Here is a 16,367-nt window from a genome sequence, read left to right on the forward strand (position 1 = left end):
TAAGGGGTATTTTTCTCATTTGTTGGGGGAGGTCTCTGCGATATTGAGGGTGGGGGGGGGGGCTTGACCTCAGGGCGAGTGGGCACCCTTGCTTCTGAAGTGTTTTAGTTGCAGGGACGGATCCGTCATTTAGGCGGTCAAAGGGCTTGCTTTGAAAAGTTAATGATTTTACTTATGAATGAGCATGGTTTTTTTCTGTCTTCCGAAAAAATTTGCATTGAAACCTTTTAACCCTTCCCTCAGAAAGACGGGCTGCGCTGAGGAGCCCACAGGGGAGGTGGGTCATTGCTAAGACTGCACCATTGAAATTCCTAATGGACGTTAGACTTTTTTAGGGAATGTCTTTCTTGAGGAGGAGAGAGGATCCCTAATTTTAAAAAGTGTGCCAGCACACTTGAGGAATAGATACCCTTGCGATCTGAATGGTATTACAATCAAATAATTGCCTTTCGAATGTTTCATTCAAATAGTGTTATAATTGAATGCTTGATTATCAAATGATTCTTTGGGGATGCTTGGTAGTCTAATGATATGTTTTGAGCGAAAGGTGTTAATGAATGAACACGTGAACGGGTCTGTGGGAGACATGTGTTGTGTGTCCCGGTGGTGGAAGTAAAGGTTGGAGGCACTTATAAGGTTCTGACTTGAGTGGCATTAAAATTATAGTTCAGGTAAAAAGGGGGAATACTCAAGTTGAAAACCTGAGGGGACGTCTTCCCCCTTACGTTCACCTTCGACTATATGATTGGGTAATGATACAAGTGTAATAGGCAATAACAAACGTTTGAGAGCCCAAATATACAGATCACTGCAGACACGTGTTTCGAGGTTTCAAGGAACCCTTTTTTCTACGCAAAATAGTGAGATTGTGGATGTAAGGACATTACTGGATGTCTTTACGGACCATTCATTAATTACGTATGGGTCCCGAGGGGGTGGGGTTGGAAAAATGTCTACATACTTTGGGGGGGGGGGGGGGGGAGAAGGGTTCAAACGCATTCTTACGCAGTATTTTCCAAACCGATGTTTCATTTGCGTCTGGAAAATAAAAACGTATTAGGATGACTGTTTTTTATTTGTTTTACGAAGAATTAATTATGTAAAACATAATAAAAGAATTGTACTATGTATGACATGTTTTATTTTTAACTACTATTGCATCATATACAAAAAAATGTCGAAAACACATTCAGTCTAGATTCCAACTTTTTAGTAAATATTTCTTCACGCAAAAAGGTTTAATTTAATAATAGTGAATTAAATTTCGATTTCAGTGATATTAGATTAGTTATTTCATTATTTCGAAAAACCGAAATGGAATCTTACTTAAGAATAGGAGGAGGGGTTTGAAAAACCTTACGTACCCTTACATGGGGGGAAGGCAAGGGCGGATCCAGAAAATGTTCAAGGAGGGGGGCGATTGTTTTTTACTGTTCACTCTTTGGAACCTGAATCTCTTAATTTTCGAAGGAGTGTACTGAACCCCATCGCTTATCCTTATGTAAACAAAGGTGTCCTATAGTTGTGTTTCTTTCAAAACATATCCAGGGTGAGACTGAACCTATCCCTAATTATCATCTAAGATCGTCTAAAATTGAGATTTTAGAACTTCAATTTCAAAAAAAGTCCTATTGAAAGCTCTAGTCCCTACCCCCAGAGTAATAAGAGATGAGCTACGATTGCGTTTTCAAAACTTCAATTCCGGAATAGCTCCCTTTCTTCTAACATCATCGAAGATTATGTAAAATTGCGTTTTTGGAACTTTAATATCGAAAATATACTTGAAGAAAGTACTAGTTTCTCGGCTCAAGGAGGGGGCGATCGCCCCCATCGCCCCTCCCTTGTATCCGCCCTTGGGGGAAGGGGTCAAAAATGGCCAAAATCATCCATACGTAACAAAGGAATGGCCCCTTATATGCAAAAGCTTACTATTTTGTTGAAAAAAGTTTACCTTAAAACTCCAAAACACGTTTCTGCAGTACTCTGTATATTTGGGATACAAAACGTTTGTTATTTCATGTTACTTCTCGGCACAAAGGTACTTAGTTATTTCTTAACAAAACAAGTGGTTAACTTCTCGTGTAATTCATTCCTATGGGTGCAAATAAGAGGGGAGGGGGGGGAGGAGTTTTGACCTAAACTGCAGGATTGTAATTTTTAGGGAATTTTGTCTCTTTTGGGGGTATTGCTCTTGGGGGAAGAGCTTCATAGGTGGTGCCCTTTGCTTTTGGAATGGATAGATTTGGAATGATTTTTAAAATCGAATGATTGCTTTTCTCTTGCTTTATTCGAATGGGGTAATAGTTGAATGCTTGGCTTCGAATTTTCGATAATTGACAGATTCCTTAATAATCAAACGATATTTTTAGAACGAAAATTGTTAACTATCATATGAGCGGATTTATTGAGGGACATGTGGTGTGTGAGTAGCGGATACAATGGAGGGTCGTGGGGGTCATGACCTCCCCCCCCCCCCCCGAACTCTCGAGAATAGTATCCGTACACATTGTGTTCAAATAATTTATGCATAAAATGCAGACGATGACAGTATCTTATCTTTTCAATACATCAATTATTTGTCAAAGAAAATATTTGAACTACTACTTTGTTTTATTGCTTATGAAATTAATTTGCAACGTTTATCCCCAATTATGTGCCTTATTCCTGACCGATTTGGGCTTTTTATTGACCCCCCAAAAAAGTTTCAGAATTTTTTCGTACTTAAAACAGGAATTTCGTTCATGGGGGAGGACTTTCTTCAGCATGATCCCCACCCCCCTTCAAATGGTTTTCTGTATTCGCCCCTGGTGTGATCCGGTGGTGAAATCTTGAAGCAAAGGGTAGAGAAACGCTTTCCATACTGTTTTGAACTTGACAGTTATTAAGATTAAATACGTACGTATGTACAATTTTTATTAAAAAGTGAGAGATAATGATAATATGGGCAAGTCGTTGGGCGACACTAGCAGGTTTAAACTTGAGAGTTGTTGAACTTAAAAATATATTAAACCGGTATAAAGGGCTTCCATATAGGGGAGGGGGGGGGCAAGTGGGGGCTCAAGCCTCCTCCCCCTTCTTTGAAATTAGGACATCCTTGCTTTCAGTACTTTTTTTTTTTGCAAAAATGTAAAATCATTTCTTCTCCAGCAATGAACCAATAAGTTATTAAAAATGCCAAATTTTAATAACTCTAATCTGTACTGAAATCGGTTTCTATGGGGAAAATATCCTATTAAACCATGGGGAAAATATCTGAGCCCCCCCCCCCTTAAAATTTTGCATATGGGCGCCCTTGACCGGTATGGTACAAACCGTGTAATTGAAAATTTAATGTAGTCTTAGCCCTTTTTTGGATTATCGTTTCTTGGGGGAGGGGGGATCGTCATAAAAAGCGCAACATTGCTCACAGGGACGGACAGACCTCCTTGTCATTCTATAAGGTTTTAGAGTCAAATAATTGCTTCTCAAATGTGTCACCCCTGTCATTCTATAAAGTTATTGAATTAAATAATTGCTTCTGCTTTTTTTCGAATGGGGTTACTAAGAGAGCACACTTCGTTGAGTAAACGTTTTAAAGCGATTGTTAACGCTGTGGCAGCCATGTTAAAACGTTTATGAAATGTTTAAACGCAAGGTGTTTATAATGCAGTGGTGCCCCCTCCCATGGCAATGACACTCATCCCTCAAATGCGACGTTGAACCCCCTAAAATAAATTAAAGCCCGCTTAAGTTACCCTCTCCTCTTCAAAACTTCAATGGCGCGGTCTGAGCCATTTACCCCCCCTCCCCCGCGCTCTCTCTTGTAAAATATATTGTTTGTTGTGGAATGCGCGGTTATCGAGCATCTCTGATGATTTGAAAACCGAATACGTAATCTGCTTTTCAGAGAAACTTGACAATCAATTTTAACCTTTTTGAGGACCAGCGCACCGAAAATAAAACGTAGCTACGGAACCTTAAGTTCCGAAATGGACTGTTGCGAGCCTGAGCATTTTCAGCAGTTTTGCCTCAACTTTACAAAAAAAAAAAAAAAAACCACATAAAATCAGCACATTAATTGAATGAAAATTTTTAAGTTGAGTAAATAATATACTAATCAACATTTACGAAACTATAAGCGAGTGAAACAAGCAAAATACTTAAATTTAACTACCCACGCGAAAATAAATGCTATGCACACAAGAAGTCCCAAATATCTTGCATATGGAATTTCAAAAAAAAAAAACAAAACAATCTGTATAAAATGTAATTTTTATTTAAAAATTGGGCTGAAGAGTGGAAGCTAAAATTAAACCCGCACGACAAACTTTAATATTTCTTTTTAATGCACTCAGAAACATTTCAACTTCACTCCAAACACTTTTACTGTTATTGCATATTCCTAAAGTCGACGAATGAAAAAGAAAAATAAAAAAGAGCGGATCAAGAAAGAAAAAAAAAATCATGAACTTCAATGCACTTCAAGCCACACTTGTACACTTTTCAATGCGCCGGGAATCCCAATCCTCGGGAAAACGCAATCAGAAATATTTTACCCTCACTCCTTATGTATTAGTCAGATAAATATACTTAACTACTCTCAACAAGAACATCAAAAAAAAAAAGCAAAGCTATAAACTAGGAAAGAATGAGTACTTTTGCGCAGAGCAACTATTCCCCTACTTATTTACATTATTAACTTTGTGTTTGGGAGCCCGAAACCATTCGAAATAATCACGTGATAACTGAAAATCATTAGTTTAAATGCATAACCGTTCGAATAAATCACTCAGTTGCCCAAATGCCGAGCTCCTAGTTTCTAACAAGCTAACAGGGAATCTAGTCGAACCTGTATCCCCCAAGGATTGCAACCCCAAAATGAAGACTAAAATCTATCAAATCGACCCCCTAAAACAAGCTTGCATTTCGAACTTTACCGGAGGGTACGGGGACAAAAGGTGTATCTGCTCATTTTATCGGAAAACAACAAAAAACAAGACCCACTTAAATGTAAAAACTAGAATTTTTTATGGAATTTGGGGGGAGTGATATTAATCCCCCTTCTAAAAGGGGGTGTCAATACCCCCCTAACTTAACCTAAAACTTCTAAAAGCCAGGAGGGTTCACCCCTTATTATACCCCTAAATGGTAGGCTAAATGTCATTCCTATCTCGAGCGCACCCCTGCCAAAACAACTCGGGAATTCAACTGCAGTCAAGGGAATCCACCTCCCCCCTTTCACAGGGCGATGGCGCACCCTCTCAAATGTTACGGAGCATCCGTCTAGAAAGAGCTCTCCCCCCCCCCCCCTCCCAAAAAGAGATTAAAAAAAAATTCTCAAAAAACCGCTTCTAAAAATTTCGGTTTCGCAGGCTGCGCCATGGACCCCCTCCCCCTTCCGAAAATGAGATTAAAAAAACCCTATCAAAAAATCGGCTCTAAAAATTTTAGTTGCACAGGCTGTGCCATGTCCCACCCCCTTTTAGTGGGCACCCCATAGCAGTCAATTCAATTTTGGAAAAGCTCAGAAAATGAACTACTCGAGCACTCGATTCAAACGTCTCGAGATCTTGATTTAAAACATCTCGAGATCTCGATTCAAACCATCTCGAGATCTCGATTCAAAAGATCTCGAGAAGTCAATCGCTCGAGTACTCGATTCAAAAGATCTCGAGAAATCAATCGCTCGAGTACTCGATTCAGAAAATCTCAAGAAGTCAATCGCTCGATTTCCAAAGATCTCGATTATCAATCACTCGAGTGATCGACTTAAAAAGATCTCGATTATCAAAAGATCTCGATTATGCCCATCACTAATCAAAAGAGTAGTGATTTATTGTTTGTAATTAACCATGACTAATTGAGAAATATATCAAAAAACAAACTTACATGATATTTCAAAATGTCTATGTTGAAATAGGAAGCAGTAGGTGACTGATCGTACTGTTTCCTTAATAGAGCTGTTAATGCCTGCATGTTGAATTCATACACATATTGCTCCTTGGTACTTTGACTAGGATCTCTGTAACAATAAGACATCAGTAAGTCTCTGATGTGATAAATTATTTAAAAGGACACATATAAAAACATGATTCAGGTAGCAATATTGTCGTAAATCAAATTGTAAGCAAGTTCTAAATTGGTTGTAGAAACTCGAAGATTGATAGTTTGGGCCTCAGGTTCAACTTAAGATTCATTTCTCTTTTACTTTCAAGATGCTTTCTTGAAGTTTGTAGAAAATTACCAAATATGAAAATGTATGTTGATACCTTAATCTGCACTGTTATAGAATATTCTTCAGTTGTGTATAAAAAGCGTCTCTTGAGCTGAGAGAAAGCAGGTGCAATCCTACTGGCCTGATAGCTTGTTGTGATTGATAAAAACCTGCTTTCATTTACTTTTTTTATATTGCAGATGGAAACTCAACAACCTAAAATATTGGATAGGATAAAAAAAAAAATTTTTGCAATGAAATAATACCTTTGAGCTACTAAGTAATAGTAAAGAAAACTTGAAAAAATAATTAAAAAGTTAAACAGATTCTGAATATGTTCTTAATTTTTAGTTTCTAGAGATAGGAAAAAAGTTAAATGAAAAATAAAATATCATTTCTCATAAACTTAACAGTGGCACAAATCAGAGATAAATATGAATGAATAGAAATGAATTCAAAGTGCAAAACCAAACTCTGACTCCTGTAAACCAAAATTTTTATTTGATTATGACCCCACAGCCTTAACAGAAATAGAATCAGAGGGAAAATGACAGACTTTGACTCTTGGAACTTTAAAGTCTTCCATTCCCAACTCCAATTCTTTTACTCCAAAATCACTCCGGCTGCTTCAACTCTGACTTTGCAGACCTGGTTTCTATTTTCATGATTAAGATGATTTACGTTTATTTTCATTATAAAGTTTTAATTAATTTTTTTTGACAATTTGAATAACATAGTTTTATTTTTATAGCTGTGGCTTTAATCTTCTTTCTATAAAACGATTAGTACACAACAATTCTCTAAAAAATAAAATATTTTTTTTTGTACTTTTCAGCGTTTAAGGACAATTTTAAAATTCTTGGATTTTCCTTTTTTTTAATGATTTTTTAATTAAATTTATTTCTCTTGTTTTTAACTATTTATGAATATAATATATACATATTTATGACATAAAATTTATAATTCATTAAGTAAAACAAGGCAAAACAAGCCTAACTTACAATGATATTAATTGTTTATTTGGCAGTATATTTTCCAACTTGCTGGCTTTCGATACTCGGAAAATAAGGTGAGCGGGAGAAGGGTTATTGGCTAATACTTGAACTATGCCAGCTGGGAAAGACACTTTCATATCACCCATGAGTCGCACTTGACACCTAAAGAAACATAAAAACATTTAGCAAACTATACTGATTACAACAATAAACATTTTTATTGTTCAATACAGTTGAATGAGGTTCTTTGGAATTTTCACTACATTTAAAATCGATTATTAAAAACGTTTCCCTTCACAGAACCATAAAATATTGATCAAGCATTATGTAGCATAAGTCAAACGTTAACAAAATTTCATGCACTATTTCAACAATAATACAATGCTATATTTTATATTTAGGAGAAGTAAATTAAGCAAATCTAGTTACATCTGTACTGCATTATTCTTCACATGTTGAGTAACACAAGATGTTGCATATTAGAAGTTTCTGTCTTACAACACAGCAGCAAAATAAATTTAATGCTTTATTGTTTTATAAAATTTGATTTTACCAATTATTAACATTAATTTGACAGAATTAGTGATAGTAATACCTTGGAGTATGTGGTTTGAAAATTTGAAACTTTACATTATTCACAAACATAAAGATACAGCAAAATTAAACATTTTCAAATGAAAGCCTACATTCTTTGCTATTCTTTTTGTTCAGTTTCTGTTCTGTATGTTAAAGGCTCATAAAATTAAAGTTTGTTTAGCAAAATCTACCTTTAAATAGTGAATAAAAAATTTAGTTTGATGGTTTTAAACCTTGATTCAAGAAAAAAAAAAGATATTGTGTCTTTTATCTATCAGGTAGATATATATGAACTGGAAATATGTATACTGCAGAAATCACGCGAAAGAAATTATGTTGCAATTGAATTTTTTTCATTCAAAAGAAATAAAAAATCATATTCCAGCAAAAAGTCCAATTTCACTGAAAACAAAAACACTATTAAAAACACAGCAAAGTATATACAAAGCTTTTTAAGATTAAGATTCTTTAAAAAAAAACTTTTATAATTATTATTTTGAAGATGTAAGATGTTTATTAAAAGAAGAGTTCAATAGGACATCTGAGATAACACATTATGGTGCCCAAACAGTCAGAGGTATATTGAGCATTAAATCTCTTTCTTCCTTCTCTAAATTATAGCTGTATTTTCTCTACATTAGTATAAAATGAAGCCTCCAAAAAGTGTGTTTGTTTGAATGCTCAAAACTTGAGAACTAGCTGGCCGATTTTGCTGAAATTTTCAGTTTATTTCTTTAAGTCTGGAAAAGGTTTGCAGACCAGTTAGAAAAAAATTCAATGAATAGTTCTTTTTTTATTCCAATTTAGATCCAATTTTCATACATTCCCAAATATGGGGGTGAAAAATTACTTGTACATATTAATATTATGTAGTAGAATTTTCCGCGATCTACACGATTTGTTTCAATGCTCTAACTTAATTACGTCAGGAGTTATTATCATTTCTAACTCAAATTTTAGCTGAAATTTAGGCACTACTTCCTTCATTAAATCTATCAATAAAAAGTGAAGGAATTGTCCCACAGTTTTCTACTTGACACCATTGGAAAGAGCAGCTTTTTTTACTCCAGATCTATCTCTACCTAAGGTTAAAAAACTAAGCTTCTATCTCAAAACGAAAAAAGTTACAAGCCTATTTTAATCAAGTTCGAAAAATCTCATTTCCATTCGAGATGTTAACCATTTACTTCCTTAGTTATGCTTTTTGAATTCATTGCTTCTTTCGATCTTTCTCATTTTCATTTCTTAAACTTATTTTATTCCGAGTGTTCAAGGTGGAAAATATTTTGAGCTGCTCCCCCCCCCCCCCCCATGCGTGCTTAAGAAAAAATTTCTGAGCATAAATGTTGTAGATTTTGACCATGGCAGTTTTGGAATCGGTGTTTACTTTGAATTTTTTGCTTTTGACTTTTTTAACAACATGGAAAGTTCAAGGACTCTTTTACATCAATTTTTTCTTACTGATAGTCCCAAAATCACAATATTGGGCGATGGCGATCTTCAAAAGTATTATAGAAAGACAGGGGGGGGGGGGGCGGGACGCTGGCTCTTACCGAAATTGAAGCTTCAAAAACGAAATTGTACTCCATTTCTAATAACATTTATACGCTTTTTAAATGCATTATCAGAGGGATGGAGTTCAAGAACTCTCCTTCGGTAAGATTTTGAAATTGAAATTCCAAATACGCAATTTCAGACGATGTTGGATGATGTTAGGTAGGCTTGCCAGATTTCTGAATAATTAAACCGGGACACCAGAATGCCTCCCCCACCTCAGTTTGGCTAATATTCAAAGGGGTACACACCACTGGCTGATTTTTGGAGCTTTTTATGGGGCAGTTTAATTTTAACAACATCAAATTGCTGCCTTGAAGCATCGGTTAGTGAGCTTTTTCATCAGAATCACTTTTTTGACATTAATAAAGGTACTTCTTGACTTTAACATTTGAAATCGAGTTAGCAGGAAAGTACTCAATGCTATGAATAAATGGTTACTAATTATGAACCTAAAAAAGGGGTAATAAAAAAATGACATAAGCAGATAAAATTTGAAAATTTCACTTCGGAGATGTAAACATTTACAATTTATTTCAGTTAAACAAAAGCACTTTGAAAGAGGAATAAAAAGTTGAACAATATATAGATATACAGTGAAGCACCGTTTATATGCTTTTGAAGGGACTGTGAAAAAAAGCTTACAAATGAAAAAACGTATAATTGGTATAGGTTAATGAGTATTAGACCCTGCAGGGACCAATTTGAAAAACGTATAATTGAAAAAAACATACAAAAGGGAAACGTATAAACGATGCTTCACTGTACTTTTCATTTTGTATGACTTTTTTAAAGCCTTTTTTGGTCAAAAATCTTCACAAGCTAATCCGGTATTGTCAATGATACACATGATAAAGTAATTATCCTAAAAAATCATTAACACTTAACTATTTTTCGACATTTTTGGTTATTTGTAATCAAATTTATCTTTTTCCAGGATATGAAGTAAACCGGCCGGGACGCCGGGAATTTGTTCGAAAACCGGGACTGTCCCGGTCAAAACGGGACGTCTGGCAAGCCTAATGTTAGGGGGTAAAAGCGTTTGGGGCTACAAACTATTAGTTTTTTGCCTATCGTAAACCTTTTTATTGCAGCAATAAAATCGCTTGGGGCATAAGAGTTTCACTTTTGAAATATAACACACTGGCCCATCCCCCCCCTCCTCCTTGTCTTAATTTGTAAAAGAATTCTTTTATATGATAGCAGGTGGTAAAATTAGCAATAAAAAAACAGCTTCAGTGAAGTAGATATATTTTTTAACTGAGGAACATTATCCAATATTCATTAATTAAAAAAAGCAATAGCGGAACTGAATCCTCACTCAAGAGAGGGCCCCCGAATCATGTCCCTCAAAAGGCACTCAAATTCAGCCTAAAGTAGCGTTTTAAATATAACAGCATCGAAAAATTTTCGGAAGAGAGCTCCCGAACCCTTTCCTCTAAGTTCACCACAAATGTTCTTAATTTGAGTTTTAAAGGCTTCAGTTTCTATTTTTTTTTTCAATTAACAGTACCCCCCTTTACCTATATACATGACTTATGAATGCCTAAAAGTTTTAATACTTTTATTTCGGAAAATTTTTGACAGAAGCTTCCGAATCCCTTCCCACTTAAGTCATTCAAAGATAGCCCAAAACAGAGTTCTTAAAACTTCTGAAACAAAAACTTTTCGGGCTGGGCGGCGGAATACTCTCCTCTCTTTATGTGAAGCAGGCACACTAAAGGCAGTGTAAGTTTGTGTTTAGATCTTTTCTATTGAAAGAGCAACTTTCCTTCCCACATCGCCAAAGACAACCCAACTTTTTAAGACTTCAATTTCGAAAATGTTTGGAGAAAGATCCCCGAATTCCCCAACACTTAACTCCCTCAAAAATAGCCAAAATTGCATTTCAATACTTCAGCATATAGAAAATTTTCGAGGAGAAAGACCCTCCTCCTGCCTCTACCAAGTTCACTAAATTTGACTTAAATTTGTGGATCCAATTTTTTATCACCGAAGTTTTTAGAATTTAATTTCTAAAAATTTATCGAGAGGAAGTCTTCAAATTCCGTCTTCTTAACTCTCCCAAAGATTACCAAAAGCTAATTCTGAATACTTCAGCTTTGAAGGGGCAGGGGAACCCTGAACTCCACCCTCTACTTTCATTAAAGATGGTCTAAAGTTGTGCTTTTAAAGTTGCGCTCCAGTTTTGGAATTTCACCTTAAAAGAGCCCCCCCCCCTGGTTAAAGCTGGGTTCAAAAGTTCATCAGCATAAAAGCTAAAATTGAGGGAAAAACTTTAGAAAAATGCTAAAATGTTACAAATTCTCATATTTACATATGATTCAGTATGTCTTGTCTTCAGTTAAAAATAAAATTCATATTTTATCTGTGACATCTTTGAAAAAATAAGTACAGCAGCTATTTTTTTAAACGCAAAATAAAAAAAGAAAACAACATGATTGGTCTTTAGAACGTTGCAGTCCCTCCTCCTAATAAAGCAGTTATTGGGGGACATAATGTCGGATATGACAAAGTCTCATTGAACTTAATAGCTGTTTAATCATCTTAGCTAAGATTTAAAAAGATTAAGTTGATCATGGCCATGCATGCTTCCTCTCTTTAGGATCATACATTTTTTTTTAAATGAATTTTTTATTTCAGCAAAAAAGCAAAAATGCATTGCTTTCTTTTCGCAATTGAGATGGTGTTTTCGCATTCTGCGAAAAATGCGACCATAGCGGAAACCCTGCCCCACCCCCTCTTGACATTGCCAAAGACAGCTTAAAAGTTTCAAGACTTCAATTACAAACATTTTTTGGGAGGGGGTCTTAAACACCCTCTCAAGTCATTTTAGTATAGCCTCAAATAGTTATTAATTCATCAGCTACAAACATTTTTAGGTTAGAATACCGAAACCATCTCTCATAAATTCACCATCCAATTTTCGATTTTTTTTAAAACCTCACCCTTCCTACTTTTACATCATTAAAGACAGATTAAACATTTTTGACCTTTTTTTAGAGTTTAAAGAGGAGAAATCCTAAACCACTCCCAGTTTTAAAAATGGTTTAAAATTAAGTTTTTCGATTTTTCATTCTGGAGTCCTCGAGTAGCCCCCCTCCCCCCTTTTAGATTCTCCAAAATATATATGTGTTAAGACTTCAATATCCGTGGGTTAATCTGCGAACTTACCCTTTTTGCAAGAGCAGCATTTTTTCCCAAACTCGTGCTGCAATAATATTTCTCGTTTCCTTTCTCTTGCCCCCCTCCCCCCCATTTCTATTCTAGCAAGTGTTAGATTGAAAATCATTGCAATTTAGTGATTCTTCAATTCTTAGAATATTTTACCAGAAGCATGTCAAAGATGCAGGAATAGTTACCCATCAGTGTTTCAAACCAACTTGAAATCTGCCTCAGATTCTTTCCAGAATTCCCATTCTCATTAAAATCTTCAAAATCCCTGATACATAGTTTTACCTGGTATGTGGATGCCCTTTGACGTGGCGTAAACATTGCATCCCATCAGCAATCACTCAACCCGTGATTCAGATTCAACTTGAAGACAATTTAAGAGCGCACATAGTTTTCATTTATGCAAAGTTTGCAAAAAAAAAATGCAAATGAGAAAAAAATGAAAGGATGGTCGAAAACAGCATGTGAAAAATAAAGACGAAAGGCAATCAATTCAAAAAACTAGCGAACGACTCGGTGGTCTGCAATGCAGTGAGTTATAAATAACAGAGCTACATAAAAAAAATCAAACGGTGTGAGTCTAAAAGCCACTCCTCCAAAAGCACGTTGTAAACAAAACAAGCCCACGGCGGAAAATCGATGTAAATTCATGGTTATAAAAAAGATCCAATAATTAAAGCATATTTTTCAAACACTCAATTTTTCTTTTTTTTTACAGGGTGGCGACAGGTACTGTGAAAATAAGTTCACTGACTTTTCCCTGATTAGGTTCATCAAATTTCCCTGATTTACGTTACCAATGATAATGGTTTCCTTTCTTTGCTCTACTTGAAATTCATTGTATGTTTGTACAAAACGCAGTATTTTAAATGTTTTTAAGTTGTGTAAAGTTGTTGAACTAAAGATATAATTTTAAAAAAGATGCTGTTTTTTTAATAAAATGTTTAAAAAAAAACATATCAAGTCAATTTTTTTGGAAAAAACCTTACAAAACATTATAATAAATTTTTCTATATGGAAATTTATATAAAATTAAAAAAAAAAACTTTACTTCCAGTAACCACTTAGCATAAGAATTTTTAGAAACTATTAAAATCACTCTTAAAAACATGTGTATTTATGATAGAACTATAAAGTAATTGAAATTATTTAGAACTAAGTTTTCAAACAGTATAATATAATTGTTGCAAGAATAACAAGTAATAGTGAAAGAATAGAAGTAATGTAGTTATTCTTATATAACTAATTGACATATTTAGGCAAAACAGATGAAACCTTTTGACATCCATTCATAGGGAGCTTTTCTCTAATCAAGAACATAGATTTTAATGAATGGTTACATCATTTTAACAATAAAAAAATAAAGATATTTACTTAAGTGCACAAGTTATTTCAAATGATTTCAGTTTGTATCGAAAAAAAAAATTTAGGTTGCTTTTGTAACAAACAGGGTAAAAAAAATGTATGGGGGGAAAACAATTGGTTAATTTCAAAATATATAAAAGAATGGTTTTAAAATAAAAGAATCATTTAAGCCTGAAAAAGAAAACCTTTCTATTTCTAATCTGTGGTGACAGCAAATAGTATAACGGCAAAAAAACAAAGTTTTTTTGATTCAATGTTCAATTTTAGTAATTACATTAAAAACGCGAAGAAGTAATAACTTTTAAGCTTTTATCAGTATTAATTCAAAAAACAAAGAGTTCTTGAAATCTTGATTACAATACGCTTAAGGCATTAATGACGGTTTCCTCTTTGCCTGTAGGGTTGTTTATTTTATGTAGTATTGAAAGCGTGAAAGCAAACTTCAACCTAGGTAAAATAAACAACTTTACAGACACAGAAGCAATCTTGCATCCTGTGGTTAATAAGTAAGATGCAATACTTTGACGTTGAGGAAAAAAGATGCACAAATATGCGGCAGTGTATAATCGCACCTCATTAATTTTAACTTTTTTTTTGAACAGATAATTGCCGGAAATTGCGTAGAGAATTAGGAGACTTAATTTTGCAAAGCAAAAAAAAAATTTTTTTTTCTTCATAAAATCAATTTTCCCTGATTGTTTGTTATTTTTTCAAAATTCCCTGATATTTCCCTGACTTTTCCCTGATTAATAAAGTTCCCTGACTTTTCCCTGATCTCCCTGATTTCCCTGATCTGTCGCCACCCTGTTTTAGTAAAAACTGAAGGACAGCCATTGGATTTCTTTCCGTCCCGACCTCCATCTCGGAAATTTTGTCCAAGATGGAAATCTGTCCTGAGACGGAAGGTCTTGCACCCATGCCTCTGTGTCATTTTGAGATTTAAAAAAATGCAGAGTTGTACTTTGGACACTGGAGGTAATGATACGGAATTTCAAAATAAATAGACCTCGAAACATAAGTATATTTGTAGTCATCAACAATTCTAATTTAGAAAAATAGAGTGTTTCACTCTGTATTTTAAAACAATTTAAGCATGATAGGATTAAGAATCTCCTTGAATTATTTTCATAGCATAGTACTATAGGAAATTTATAAAAGAATGGCAACTGATGACTCCAAATCAACAGGCTATTTTTGAAATTAAATGTAAAACATTGCAAATTACTATGTAACAAATATGAAATTATAAACCCAACATTTACCTAGTTTCATCTGTTCCTTTAAAACAAGCATTAACTACTTCATTAAAGGCTATTGCAAGAGGAATAGTGTCACTCATTCCAATGGTGAGAGGAGATGGCCCCCGTGAAGAACCAACGGGCATCGAAGTTGTTTTAAAATCATTCGTGAGACTACCGATGCTCTCAGTTCTTGTCATAGAATAAGGAAGAGGAGACATGCGACCCCTGGAAGAGGCCTGCAAAGAAACAAAATATATTAGTACAATACTTATACACAACAAATACAGGAATTGGTATAAACACTCATTATCCCATTAAAACAATAAAATGATACATTTTATGTAAAGCTTTTAGGGCTTTTCTTTTGTCAATGTACCTCAATATTGATACCGGAAGCAAATTCATAAATTTTTCAGCACTGGAATGCCAATAGAATATAGAGAGAAAGAGAGAAGTTATGAGGGAAGAAAGAACAAGAACGTAATCCATGGAATAGCCTTTTAAGTACAAATGTAATATGCAGAAAAGAGTAATGAAAGTTTTAATAATCTAATTGAAATGCTAATACAAGGGCAACAAGGAAAAAAATTATTACACACCTTGTTTAGATGACAAAAACTAAGCCACATACATTTACTGTTTCAGATTATTTTCCTATAGTTTTACATTTAAATTGTCCAATAAAGAGTTGTTAAAAAATATTCCCATTCATGTATGAACAAAAAATTAGGAATTAAAACCAAGCAAGTTAAAAAATATTCTCACAAAGAAAAGTTACTGTATTTATTACATTCAAAAACACCAACAATTAGCATTTAAACTCACAATCGCCTAAAAATGAAAAAAAAAATTAAAAAAAAAAAAAAGTAGAAGGGGAGAAACGCTGTTGGTACGTGAATTGAGTCAGTGAGAAGCAAAGGGATGTAAGTGCCAAAATCAAAAATTTGGAGAAAATCATTACAAATGGTACGTGAATCTCTCCTTTGTCCTGGAACAACAGATAGTACTAGTAGTCCTGGTAAGAACTTCTATACAGCATAATTTTGAAAAACATTTCAATGAAAGTCTACCTCGGACTGCAACTTTAAACGTGTTTTACTCAAAACTTGAAAATTTCCACTTACTTACTTTGCTTCTCACTGCCTCAATTGACCTTTTGTAATGATAAAGGAGTAAAAGTAATATAGTATAAACTTTATAAGTTGAAATTTGTGACAATGATAATTATTTGATGTTAATTAGATTTCATTTTAATCAATAAATCATTAA

At 34.3% G+C, this 16,367-nt stretch overlaps 1 protein-coding gene across 5 annotated transcripts in view; it reads right to left on the reverse strand.

Annotated features, from left to right (window-relative positions):
- The window catches only part of LOC129219703 (F-BAR domain only protein 2-like), an 88,950-nt gene that overhangs the window by 9,110 nt on the left and 63,473 nt on the right, over window positions 1-16,367 (reverse strand). For all 5 annotated transcript variants that reach the window (XM_054853989.1, XM_054853988.1, XM_054853987.1 and 2 more), the window contains 3 exons: window positions 15,120-15,334; window positions 7,195-7,350; window positions 5,869-6,001 (listed from right to left, as the gene is read on the reverse strand). In XM_054853989.1, the coding sequence (XP_054709964.1) occupies window positions 5,869-6,001; window positions 7,195-7,350; window positions 15,120-15,334 (504 nt within the window). The remainder of the gene's footprint in view (window positions 1-5,868; window positions 6,002-7,194; window positions 7,351-15,119; window positions 15,335-16,367) is intronic.

The sequence above is a fragment of the Uloborus diversus genome, chromosome 4, assembly GCF_026930045.1.
Source record: "Uloborus diversus isolate 005 chromosome 4, Udiv.v.3.1, whole genome shotgun sequence".
NCBI classification, from domain to species: domain Eukaryota; kingdom Metazoa; phylum Arthropoda; class Arachnida; order Araneae; family Uloboridae; genus Uloborus; species Uloborus diversus.